Source organism: Stegostoma tigrinum, chromosome 35 (genome assembly GCF_030684315.1).
Source record: "Stegostoma tigrinum isolate sSteTig4 chromosome 35, sSteTig4.hap1, whole genome shotgun sequence".
In the NCBI taxonomy this organism is placed as follows: Eukaryota; Metazoa; Chordata; class Chondrichthyes; order Orectolobiformes; family Stegostomatidae; genus Stegostoma; species Stegostoma tigrinum.
In genome coordinates, this window is record NC_081388.1 from 4,891,137 (window position 1) to 4,905,094 (window position 13,958).

General features: G+C 42.8%; 1 protein-coding gene across 1 annotated transcript in view; it reads left to right on the top strand.

Annotated features, from left to right (window-relative positions):
* atp13a1 (ATPase 13A1) overlaps nucleotides 1-13,958 on the top strand; it is a 102,492-nt gene that overhangs the window by 70,290 nt on the left and 18,244 nt on the right. The window contains exons 15-19 of the mRNA XM_059639921.1: nucleotides 1,021-1,131; nucleotides 4,890-5,015; nucleotides 5,616-5,724; nucleotides 6,491-6,690; nucleotides 7,534-7,630. Of these exons, the coding sequence (XP_059495904.1) occupies nucleotides 1,021-1,131; nucleotides 4,890-5,015; nucleotides 5,616-5,724; nucleotides 6,491-6,690; nucleotides 7,534-7,630 (643 nt within the window). The remainder of the gene's footprint in view (nucleotides 1-1,020; nucleotides 1,132-4,889; nucleotides 5,016-5,615; nucleotides 5,725-6,490; nucleotides 6,691-7,533; nucleotides 7,631-13,958) is intronic.

Sequence of the window (13,958 nt, forward strand, 5' to 3'; positions counted from 1 at the left end):
AGTGGTAATGTCATTTGTGTGGTAAATCAGAAGTTCGGGCTAAAGTTTTGGGGATGTGGATTCAAGTCCTGCTACAGCAACAGGTGAATTTAAATTTAATTCATAACTCTGGAATGACCAGCTAGTCTCAGTAATGGTGACCATGATGACTAACATTGTTGTAAAAACCCATCAAGTTCACTAATGTCTTTTAGAGAAGGAAAACTGCTATCCTTACCAGATCTGACCTGTATATGACTCCTGACCCACAGCAGTGTGGTTGACATTTAATGCTCCTGAAGTAGAACATAGAACAGTACAGGCCCTTCAGCCAACGATGTTGTGCCGACCTATTATCCTACTAAGATCAATCTACTCTGCATACCCTACATTGTACTAGCATCCATATGCCTGTCCAAGAGTCGTTTAAAAGTCTAATAGTTTAATAACCCAACAAGCCAGCCATATCAAGAGCATTTAGGGATGAGCAATAAATGCTGGGCCAAATAGTCATGCCCACATCCCATGAAAGAGTAAAGAAAATTTTAAAAAAAGCAAAGCCTTAATTCTTTTCCAAGATCTTCTCTCAGCCCACTGCAGCAGCTAATTCTAAGGCCCTGTTGCTGCTGTTTAAGTGGCAGGATGTGCAGTTTAAGGGAAATGTGAAAAATAGAGGGGTAGGCTGAAAAGATTATAAACAGAAAATTGTTGTGATCGGCAGTGTGCTATCTGACAGGATGTGGAGGGAGATTCAGTGACAACTTTCAAATATGGATAAAGACTGGTGCAGTTCTGCAAATCTGTCCAGAGAGAGCAGCTCAGGATGGCTGTCTTTGCTTGATATTTCTGTCCTTCCCTGTGAGGAAGATGTCTCTTCCACTCATTGGCAATGTCCTCGGCCTTTTGGCCATGATTAGCATTGCACCATGTGAGGGAGTTGGCACGTGACCATTTACTGCCATGGTGCTTCTGGAACCTTGCAACTGACTCCACCATTAGTTTGGTTTTGTATGTTGTATACTGTGTGTGATTGTTTTCTAGTTCTTTGAATGTCCCAGCCACTATGATGATGTCCACACTGCGATGTCAAGAGAGGGAGCACGAGTATTAGCCTTGGGATACAAGGAGATGGGACACCTTACTCATCAGCAGGTAAAAATATGCCTTCAGGTTTTAATCTTGGCTTTTACACCAGCAAGGTGAATCTCCATCTGTGCAGGTGGCCATTCTGGACTATGCAGTGTAACTGTAGGTTGCAATATTACCATGGAGTAATTTCAGTATAGCAGAACAGGCTGTCCAGAGCAGTCAAGTCTGTCCCATTGTGATATTTTCTGCAAGTTTATTCTCTGCAAGTGCCTGTCATCGACTGTTAGTGACTGCCTAAGGGAATGGAACAGAGACAGTGTCATCATCATTACTTTCCAAAGATCGTTTTCTCTGTGCTGTCTTGCCCATGTCTTTTTTTAGTCTCTGTACTGTCAGCTGATAGGAATAGCTTTTCTTTGTGAACTTTATTTAAACCTGTTATCATTTGACGCAGGAGAACAATCCCAGTTTCAAACTCACATGTAGCCAAAACCCCTCATCTCGAGTCATTCTGGTAAACCTGCTCTGCACCATCTCAGAAGGCCTCACATTCTTCTAAAGCGTCATGGTTAGAACTGGATGTAATATTATAGTTGTTGCTTAGCCAGAGTTTTCAAAAGCTTCATCATTATGCTTTTCTGTGCAATATTTTGTGTACAAAGCTCGGGATTTCATATATTTTGGTAGCTACTGCCTCAGTATGTCCTGCCCCTTCATTAATCAAGACCCATCATGCCCAGGACCCCTCTTCCTGTAACTCTTGATAGACTAAATGGCACAAATCTATTGTGTCTGCCTAATCCTTGCACCAAAATGCAGCACCCGTTATCTTTCTGTATCAAAATCCATTTGTCATTTGTTTGCCTATTCTGCTAGAATATCTGTGTACTGTTTCAGTCAATTGGCATCATCCTCACTCAAAGAAAAAAATGTTCTACCCTCAAGGAACACCATTATCTACAATCCTCTGATGTAAATTTACCATGACTTGTTATTTTCCATCCTTAAACTAGCATTGCATCTAAGTTGACACTAGCCCTCCTGTTCCACCAGCCTCTAGTTTAGTAACCAGCCTTTTTGGTAGTACCTTGTCAAATTCTTTCTTGATGGGTGAGTTGGACTGAAGGGTCTGTATCCATGCTATAGGACTCTCCATGCATCCAGAGAGATTCTTCAAAAAAAAACTCATTTGTATTAATCAAACATGATCTGACTTCCAACTATTTTCTTTCTGTTTCATGGGATGTGACATTGTTGGCTAGACCTGCACTGATTGCCAATCCCTGATCACCCTGGAGAAAGTTGCAGTGACCTTTCTTGATCTGCTGTGGCCCTTGGGGTGTAGGTATCCTAACAGTGTCATTAGCAGGAGAATTCCAGCCTTGGTGAAGGACAAAACAGTTTCAAGTCAGGGTGGTGTTTTTGGTGCAATGCTTCAGGAGATCATTTGGTCTTGATTAAAATGGGACATCAGTCCTTGCCAAAACATGGTGTAGAATTTACAGATTCTCCAGCTGAGAGACTATGACCCTGGGGGCCATCTTATTACATCCTATTTTTAGGGGAGAAGGTGGCAAAGTGGTAATGTTACCAGATTTAGTAATGCAGAGTCCCAGATTAGTGGCTTATGACGTGGATTCAAATTGCACCATAGTAGCTCATGAAATTTAAGTTCAACTAATAAATCTTTTATTAGAAAGCGAGTGCAGAAATGGTAACGATCATTGAATGTTGTAGCAACCTATCGGGTTCTGGATGGAAATCTGCTGTCCTCAGCCTAGCCTGATCTGTATAGAACCACACAGTGCAGAGAGCAACTGAGACCCAAAAAGTCAGAACAGCCAAATATATACCTATACCTGCACTAGACCCGTAGCCTTTAATTTTTATGACACTTCAAGAGCTCATTCAAGTACTTTGTAAAGATTGAGAGATTTCCCATTTCAACTACCCTCCCAGGCAGTCCATTCCAGACAACCACCGCTAGCTGGGAGAAAAATCTTTTCCTCACTTCTCCACTAAACCTCCTGCCTTTCACTTTAAATTTAATGTCCCCACCCCTTGTTGTTGACCCTTCAACTAAGGTGAGCAGCTGCTTTCTATCCACCCTGTCCAAGCCCCCATGGTGTTATACATCTCTATCAGGACACCTCCCAACTTCTTTTGTTCCAAAAGAAAAAAAACCTGAGCTTATCCAGCCTCTCTTCATAACTAAAATCTCTATCCTAAGGAATATTTGTCCTTTTTCATCCTCTCCGATGCAATCACATCCATCCTATGGTGTGGTGACCAGAACTGTACACAGTACTCGAGCTATCACCTAACCAAAGTTTTGTACAGCTCCAACATGACCTCTCTGCTCTTATAATCTGTGTCACAACTGATAAGGATAACTGTCCCTATTGACCTGTCCTGCCACCTTCAGAGATCTATGGACAAGTACTCCAAGATCCCTCTGTTCCTTTGAGCTTCCTGCCCTTCATTGAGTACTCCCTTATCCGGTTCGTTTTTCCACAGTGCCTCTCCATACATTTTTATCAGAGTTCATTTCCATCTGTCACTGATCTGCCCATCTGACCAATCCATCTTCCTGTAACCTAAGACCTTCTTCCTCACTGTCAATCGCCCAAACTTTGTGTCATCTGCAAATTTATTTATCATTCCTTCCACATTGTCAACCACGTCATTTATGAATATCACAAGTAATAAGGAGCCAGCACTGATCCCACACTGCATGTGACTCCAGGTACATGGCAACATGGTTAACTGTTAACTCTCAAGGGTTTGTTTCAAGAGCAGTTAGGAATGGGCAACAAATGCTGGCCTTGTTGGTGATCCCCACATCCTATAAATGAATAAAAAAAGTTGATAATTTGTCGTAACAAGGTGAATGAACACAGCATGCCAAGCAGCATTAGAGGAGCAGGAAAGCTGACATTTTGGGTCTGGACCCTTCTTCAGAAATAGGGAAGGGGAAGGCAATGGGGATTCTGAAATAAATGGGGGGGAGGGATGGAAGATGGATAAAGGAGCAGTTGGTGGAGAGGAGACAGACAGTTCAAGGAGGCAGGGATGGAGCCAGTAAAGGTGAGAGTAGGTGGGGAGTTAGGATGGGGGTTGGTCAGCCAAGAGAAGACGGAAAGGGAAGGCCGCTGTTCCCAATGTGTATCCACTCCTCCCACCTCAACACCCAACCCCCACCACCTACCGACCAGCCTCATCACCGCCTCCTTGAGTGTCCATCTTCATCTTACTGACCAAAACCCATCTACACTCACCTTTTACTGGCTCCATCCCCACCTCCTTGACATGTCCATCTCCACTCCACCTATCTGCTCCTTTACCCATCTTCCGTCTGCCTTTCTGTCTCTCTTTCTTTATTTTAGAATCCCCTTCCCCTCTCCCATTTCTGAAGAAGGGTCCAGACCCAAAATGTCCACTTTCCTGCTCCTCTGATGCTGCTTGGCCTGCTGTGTTTATCTAGCTCTACACCTTGTTATCTCAGATTCTCCAGCATTGGCAGTTCCTACTATCTCTTGATAATTTGTGGGTTTAGTCTACTGTGATTGTTCTAATACACAAATATTTCAGTTAACCTAATTGATAGCAGTTACTTATTGTGCTATTGTTCAGCATTCAGAGATTTTTGTGTTTAACAGGGTGTAACATTTCTTGATGGTTTTGTGGACTGTGTAGTTCAGATCTTTTCCAGTGATTGCGTTATTCATGTCAGAAGTGAAGTCTTGTTACTTTTGCAGACAAGGTTTGTTTTTCTCCTTACTAGCAGAACTGTCAAATTTCTTCCTTTTCTCCCCTCCTAGGTCCGAGCAATAACCCGTGAGCAATTGGAGTCAGACCTGAAATTTGCTGGCTTCATCGTGGTTTCTTGTCCCCTCAAGACTGATTCAAAAGCGGTCATCAAAGAGATCCAGAATGCATCACATCAGGTAATTAAGCTTCCCAATTAGAGTATATGCTCTGTAACTTTTAGAGAATAATAGTCATCCAGATAGGATGTTTTCTACAGCATGATAGGGCAACTGCTTATCCCAAGGCCGCAAGAAACTACAAAGTGTTGAGGGTACAGCCCTGTTCATTATGCAAACCAGCCTTCCATCAGTTGACTCTATCTATACTTCCCATTCCCTTGGGAAGGCAACCAACATAATCAAAGACCCCTCCCACCTTGGTTATGCTGTCTTCCACCCTCTTCCATGGGGCAGATGTAAAAGTTTGAATACACGCACAAACAGATTAGAGAACAGCTTCTTGCCCACTGTTATCAGACTTTTGAACAGACCTCTCAAATGTTAATTCTTATCTCTCTCTAATGCTGTATTCTGCATTTTGTTCTGCTCCCCTGGTGCATTTTGTATGGTTCAACCACTCACACTCGCTTTTACTCGCTCTCTTTCCTCTTCCTTAAATATATTTTCTCTCTCTGCTTAAGATCGCTTTACTTCTCCCTTCATTGTGTCTGTGCTTTGCCCACTTTCTGTCCGTGTCCATTTTTCCTGCTGATCTCTTGTTTCGCAATCTCTCTGCAGGTAGTAATGATCACCGGTGACAACCCCCTCACAGCCTGCCATGTAGCTCGAGAGCTTCACTTCATTCAAAAGGAACACACACTTGTCCTCCAAGCGCCAAAAACTGAAGGTAAAACCCCCTCCTAACCTAATACTTGTGGCCTGATGTACCTACCTTAGGTTTAAAAGGCGCAGAGAGAAGTATCCAGTTTTGCTGATCACTAACAGAAGTGTGTGTGTCCATGTTTAGTGAACGTATAGCAAGTGCAGTGGAGTGAACCGACTTATTTGCCTTTAGCCGTTACCCTGCTCAAGTTATTCAGTACAATAAAATTCTTGCTATACCTCCTAGTAGGTCACTGATCTCGGCCATGATAAACACAACTAACACTCAGCAGGTCAGGTCTCTATGGGTTAATGTTTCAGGACAATGACCTTCTCATCAGAACTGGAATAACTATTAAACTAAACCTAAAGACTTTTAAAATAAGGACTGTTAATCCCTAAGCTTGTATTGATCCCAATACAGGAACAATCGCCTATCTACATGCTCCCTCATATTACAAACCAATCTGAACAGCCAAAAGTTTACTTTATAAGACAGTTATTTAGACTGGTTCTATGCTTTTATGTTTAGCTGAGTGGAAACTTTTAAAATGGATCAGGATGTACCTTTTACTTGGGGCTGTAGGTAGAAGGTATGGTGCGATATCATCATTTTATGTGCTGTTGTATGACTTTTGAAGTTACTTATGAACTCTTGGAGAAGACTTATTGTGGCATTAAAAGTTAAGGGTTAACACCAATCCTAGCGAGCATCATTGTGTAAAGGAGCGTACGGAGAACTGTCTCATGTTCATAAAGTCTAATGAAGTATTGTGTGCTCATCTCTTCAGATGCTTCATGGTTATGGGTGTCCATTGATGGAAAAGTTACCTGTCCTGTGATTCCATCAGCCATAAGTGACCTGACTGAACACTATGACCTGTGTATGACAGGCGAAGGGCTCAATTATTTAAATGCAGTGGACCAGCCCTTCCTGATGAAGCTGATCCCTCATGTCCACGTGTTTGCCCGGGTTGCACCCAAACAAAAGGTTAGATTTTATTATGATTACATTGCTTGCTCATAATGCCTTTAATAGAATAAATCAATCCCTAGGTGTTTCTTTGGAGTTTTACTGAAAAATTCGACACAATGCCATGTAAGGAGATATTTGAGCAGCCAAATGGTTAGTTTTAAGGAACACCCAAAAGGAAGAACAGCAGGAAGTGTTGGGCTGGAGGCATGAAATTCTCAATCGTGGCACCTAGGCAACTGAAAGTAACGTGGTGATGATGGATCCTGCGTGTTCATAGCATGATAGAAATGCAGGAGCTTAAAGGTCTTAAACTTAAGTCTGGGGAACCCAGATGTAAGCAGTGGTCAGAACATAATGAAAATTTAAAAAATTGAGTGGACAGAGAGCAAAGTCAGGGCTGATGGAGTGAACTGGACTGTCCAGTTTAGGAGATGAGCACTTTGACCTACTGACCAGGGCAGCCACTCTGCTCAGGATAATAATTACAAACGGAATAGTCGGTGGTGCATTGAGGCCATTCAACATGGCCTTTTCTTTCATTGTGAGTTACTTTAATCCTCTACCCCGTGAATAGCTTTAATAATTCAGTTGCGCTTTAAAAGCATGTATTGACCTAACTTCAGTTGTAATTTGTGATTAGTTCCCTGCATAATATTGCACTTTGTGTGGTACAATCTGCTTGTAGAGCATGCAAAACAATACTTTTCATTGAACGGTGCATGTAATAGCAATAAATCCAATCAAGTATGTGGAAATATTTCTCATAGTTTCTTTCTGCTACTATACTTGTTCTATTTACCTGCCTGTTTAGATTTGTTTTATGAGATGTGACTGAATGCTGCCATCATCTGTTTGCAGGAGTTTGTAATTACCAGTTTCAAGAGCTTGGGCTACACCACTTTGATGTGTGGTGATGGGACGAATGACGTTGGAGCCTTAAAACACGCCGATGTTGGTAAGTATTAAAGGTGTTAATATGCAGGCCAGAGCATGTGAAAGACATGAGAGTTTTAGCTGTTCGATTCAAACATCACTGATGTTCCTAGTTTCGGCATTCAATCCAACAATTACCGTTGAACTATGAAACTGAATTCAAAAGTATGATCTCGCTCAATAGAACCTTATGACCAGCTAAATTGTGAGCTAAGATTCCACACTTGTTCCCTGATTCCACTTGCCTGCCCTTTCTCTCTAGCCCTGCAAATTATTTTCCCTCATGTTTATCAAAACCTTATTTTGACAGCCTCATGATGTATTATCATCATATGATGCATTCCAGATCATACGCAGTCACAGCGTAAAGAAGAACTTTCTTCAAGTTCTCATTGCTTTAGTTTGCCAATCACGTTACGTGCATATACTCTGCCTCATCACCAATCTGCCAGTTGGCAAATATTTCTCCATATGTATTTTCTGAACATAGATAATGGTTTTTTTTTGGTGCAGTAGTAGTGTCTCTGTTTTTCTAATCAGCCTGTTCAGAGATTTTATTACACACCTCTGGATCAGGTAGGACTTTTTCCCAAGCCTCTTGGCCCAGAGGTAAGAACACTAACACTGTGCCACAAGAGGATTCCTTACCTCTGGGCCATAGGTTCAGTTTCAAATCACACTTGCCCTGGAAGGATGTAATAACATACCTGAACAGATTGATTAATGTAACAATAAAGTTATAATTTAGTCCTGTGTTTTTAAAGAGGAATGTTAGATACATCTTCTGCCCTTGCTTCATTCAATCTTTGGTTGCACCTGGTTTGGCCCGGGTGGCTCATCAACTTTAAATATAGCGAGCCACTCTCAAACCTCCTCATTGTCATTTGCTACCCCCAACCCCATCTAAATATGTCCTCTTTTACCATGACTTTGGAGGCATTTGTCTCTTTGCTAAGACAAATGCCACAGTAGTTAGCTGGAAGACACTATTTCTTCCACTAAGCTCATCCTTCCAAAGGCAACCTATAATTCCACCTACATTATCCCTTCCCATCCAAATTCCAGAGGAAGCAAATACAATTTGTCTGAAAGGCTTCCTAACATCTTGCCCTTTTTCTCAGCTTGTGGGATTTGTATTTGTGTGCAGTCATGGTTTAACTTGAAGCAGTCCATGTCCAAAAGCAGCAAGACATAGACTATATCTTGGTTTGGGCTGATAAGCGGCAAGTGACATTTACACCACACAAATGCCAGGCAATGACCATTTTCAACACAAAAGAATATAACAATTACCCTTTCACATTGACTGGCATTATCATCACTGAATCTCCAAACAGCTTGGGGGATTACCATTGACCAGAAATTCACTGGACTAGCCATGTAAAAAACTGTGGCTGCAAGAGCAGATCAGAAGCCAGGGCTCCTGAAGTGAGTAACACACCTCCTGACTCCCCAAAGCCAGACCACCATTTACAGAAAACAAGTGAAGAGTGTGATGGAGTCCTCCCCATTTGTCTGAATAAGTGCAGCCAACCATACTGAAGAAGTTTGACATAATCCAGGAACAAACATGGCGCTTGGTTGGCACCACATCTGCACAAACATTCACTCCCTCCACCACTGATGCACAGTAGCAGCAGTGTGTTGCCTCTATAAGAGGCACTGTAGAATTCCCCAAGACTCCTTAGTGCTTTCCAAGTCCATGACCACCACTATCTTGAAGGATAAGGGCAGCACATAGGTACACTCCCACTAGCAAGTTCCTTCAAAGTCACTCACCATCCTGACTTGGAAATATATTGCCATTCCTTTATTGTCACTGGGTTAAAATCCTGAAATTCCCTCCCTAACAGCATTATAGGTCAACTTACAGCACGTGGATTATGACTGTTCAAGGCGGCAGTTCACCTTCTCAAGGTCACCTCGGAACAGCCAAGTGATCCCCTGAATGAATGAAAACATCTTGAGGTGTTTTGTTTGCCACATGTACCTCAGGCTTTCTGACATTTGCATATGCAAGTGACAAAGTTCAAATTCTCCAATCTAATCCTAAACTCATGAATGTGACCTTATTTGTTCAGTCCTCTAGCCCTTCTCTGCCCCATTTACAAGGTTTTGAATGTCATTTTATACTGTTATTAATGGGCAGTCAGATCCTAGACTGAAACCTGGCTTGATAGAACCCCACGTAACCCCACCACACCTGACACCTTTCTCTGCAAATACGGAAAGTGCTACACCTGCCCCCTTGCCTCCATTCAAGGCATTAAACAAACCTTCCACATCAGTCATGGGTTCACCTACACATCCATCAACTTGGTATACTGTATCCGCTGCACTCGATGTGGCCTCTGCATCAGTGAGACCCAATGGAGACTCTGAGACAGTTTTGTAGAACATCTGCGCTCTGTACGTGACAAACAACACCACCTTTCCATTGCAAAATATTTTAACTGCCCCCTCCCACTCCCTGGGTGACATGCCCATCCTGGGCCACCTCCAGTGTCACAATGATGCCACCCACAAACTGGAGGAGCTTCACTGCCTCGGAAGCCTACAGCTGGATGGCCTAAATGTGAATTTTACCAGTTTCAAAATCTCCCCACCCCCTGGCCTCGTCCCATGACAAACCCTCCCTCTCACCCCCTCCTCCTTGACCTGACACAATCTGTCTATTTCTCTCCTACCTATTCACCACTCCCACTTCACTGACTAATCCTGACCACTACCTACATTCACTCACCTATCACCATCCCACCTACCTTCCCCAGCCCCACCCCTTCTTTTACTATTTATTTCTGAGCCCCCCTCCCCCTCCGAATTTCTGAAAAAGGGTCCTGATACGAAACGTCAGCTTTCCCGTTCCTCCAATGCTGCCTGGCCTGCTGTGTTCCTCCGGCTCCACACTTTGCTATCTTTGTAGATCATGTTTTTCTAATTTGAATTTAATAATGTGGTCTTTTGGTGAAAGACAAGCCCGTAATGCTGCAGATTTGGTTTTAATAATAAAACAGAAGTTAATTACTCAAAAGAAATAAAGATAAAATAGAATAATCAAGTCTATTTCCATCTAATAGGATTTTAATCCCAACAGCACTGCTTTGCAGTACTCATAGACCAGAGACAATTCCCTTCTCTATCACATCTACAGGGCTTAACTTAACTATGGTTTCAATTTCATGTCTTGAGGATCTGATAGTATCTTCCGTGAATCATCATTGACGTTCTTTGCTTCAAGTAACCCCTTCTTCTGGTTAGGAGCTTTAAACTGAACTCCTTACACTAACGTAATCTGTCTTAAAATGTTTTAAGCTATTGCTCTGCTTTAGGAACAACTATTTCTCAGCAAAATTTCGGTAGAACTGTGCAAACCAAAAATGCGTTCTTCAAGCTTAGGTGTTCCCTCTCACCCAAAAATAAATTCAAGAATTTTTAAATTTATTTTTGAAGTTGAAGGCCCATCACAATTTATTCTCTTATTGTAAAAAAATCTCTATTAGCCTCCAAGTACTACCTTTCTCTCCTGTATTTTTAAAGTAAGTCATTAGTGACCACAGAAAGACATAACTTATCATTAAGCCTCTTTACACATGCAGAAAATTTCTACCACTTATTCAAATTCCAACATACATTATATTTAAGTACATAGAACCCACCCTGCAGACCTCTAAAGCCTTAGCTTTGTGTCCTCATGCTGTACAATAATGTGACATGCAGAGTGTTGAGCCTATCATTTTTTTCTAGATATTTGTTCCAATATCTTCCCTCTATTTCCGTTTGTGGAAGAGACAAAACCTTTGAGCCATGAATGTAACCAAAATCTTTTGAAATGAGGAGAAGCCTCTGAAGCTGACCTGCCTCACAGATTTACTTTGGGACACTGAAAAAGTTCCAACATGTACATGTCTGTGGTACATACAACCTTGCAGTTGCCAGTTTTACCCTGCTTACGTTGTTCTGTTACTCTGATCCAATGGGATCGGACAGGCCGAATCTATTTGTCCTGTACTTGCCCCAGTTTTTACACGGATTGGCTTGGAGGTTTTTATAGCAGGTATAAAACTGGTGTAATTCTTGAGGAAATCAGCTGGAGTGTCAGATCATTGCAGCACCCCAGCAATGATAATCGCTATCTGATTTGCTCCCTTTTCCACTTGCACCTTCCCCTAGCACTGTCCGAACAACGTTAACCCACCCTCCGCCGCTGATCAATATTCACCTTTTATCTGACTAATCAGACTATGTCACATCTGCAACTGTCTTAACATTTCAGATCTGTGGCTGCTACTTGGCCAACGTTGGAAGAATCAAAGTTGCCAAAAAATTAGGAAGGGAATTAAGCACTTCTTTTGGGCAAGGATGACTAAACATTGTCTGGGCATGAGGGAAAGAGTGGCGAAGGCTTTCGCTGGGTTGAAGAGGTGGAATAAACACTCTGGGGTGGGTGACAAGGGGTGAACTTTGGTGGGGTAATGGAGAGGGTGAACACTGCACAGTGTGGGAGGGGGATTGAACACCAGGAGGGAGCCGAACACTTCTGAGCATAAGACAGGGTGTTTGAACACATTTGGGAAACGGGGAACAGGGGTAAACTTGGGCAGGGTTTGAGGGTGCGAACACTTTGTGTGGGGAGGGTGGGAGTAAACAAAGTCAAGGCTGACGAAGGGACTTTGAACACTGCTAGACCTCTCAGTGGCTGATTATCAGGGTATTAGGGAGTGGTCTTCGAACACTTGGGACTGTGTGTGTGTGTGGATGCTGTCGGGCTGAGGGGTGATGGGGGCATGTGCAGATGCTGTCAAGACGATGGGTGTATGCAAAGACGCTGTCGGGATGGGGGTGGTGGCGGCAGTGGCGCGCGCGCGTGTGTATATGTGTAGTGTGTGGACACTGTTGGGCTGCAGCTCACCATGTTTATGCCTGCCAACAAACAAATCTGCACAGATCCCATTTACCTACACTTGCCCCATAGCCTCCTATGTCCTGACATTTTAAGTGCTTGTCCAGATGATTCTTAAATGTTATGAAAGTATACCTCTATCATCCTCCCAGGCAGTGCGTTCTATATTTCTACCATCCTCCGGGTAAAACCATTTAATCCTTACCCTAAATCAATGCCCTTTGGTCTTAGATATGCCTACCGCAGGAAAGAGATTCTGACTATCTACACTGTGCATGCCTCTGGTAATTTTGTATACCTCAATCAGATCCCCTTCAGCCTCCTCTGCTCTAAAGGTAACATACCCAGCCCATCAAGTCTCTCCTCATGACTGAGACTTTCCATCCCAGGCATCATCCAGTGAATCTATTCTGCACCATCCCCAGTGCGATCAAAGCCTTCTGATAGTGTGGCAACCAGAACTACATACAGTGTTCCATATGTGGACTGATCAATGTTTTATGAAGTTGTAACAAGACTTCCTTGTTCCTATATTCCACACCCCAGTTAACAAAGCCAAGCATTCCGTATGCCGCCTTCACTCCCCTGTCTACTCAAGCTGTACCTCCAGGGATCTATGAACTTGTACATCAGAGTCCCTTTGTTCCTCAATACTCCCAAGGTATTTACCATTCATTGTGTAAACCTGTCCCTTATTGGAATCTCAGAATGCATTATCAGGATGAAATTCCATTTGCCATCGCTGTGTCTAGTTCACCAGCTATCAGTATCAGACTGTCGTCTGAGACCATCCTCCTCACTATCAACAACATCCTAATTTTCAGGTCATCAGCAAACTTTCTAATTAAACCTTCTACATTCATGTCTATGTCATTAATGTACATGACAACCAACAGTGTCCCAACATCTAGCCCTGTGGTACACCAGGTCACAGGCTTCTGATCACAAAATCAGCCTTCCATCATCACCCTTTGCAGCCTGTTTGCAACCCAATTTTGAATCCAGTTTGCTGACTTGCCTTGAATCAGATGGGCTCTTACTTTTTGGACCAGCCTTCCATGGGGGATCTTGTCAAAGGTCTTACTATTTAACTTACTGATCAACTGCACCACCATCATCAATATCTTTCAGTCACCTTATCAAAAAAGCTCAACTAAATCAGTCAGACAGGATCACCCCCCAACAAATCCACAATGATTATCCCTGATCAATGCCTGTCTTTCCAAGTATTGATTAATCCTGTCCCTCAGAATTGTTTCCAGTAATTTCCCTACCTCTGCCATCAGACTAACTGGTCTGTAATTACCTGGCCTAACCCTGCTGCCCTTCTTGGACAAAGGAACAACATCTACTATCCTCCAGTCATCTGGCACTTCATCTGCTGCCAGTGAAGTATTAAATATCTCTGCCAGGGCTCCAGCAATCTCCTGTCTTGCCTCCCAAAGCAGCT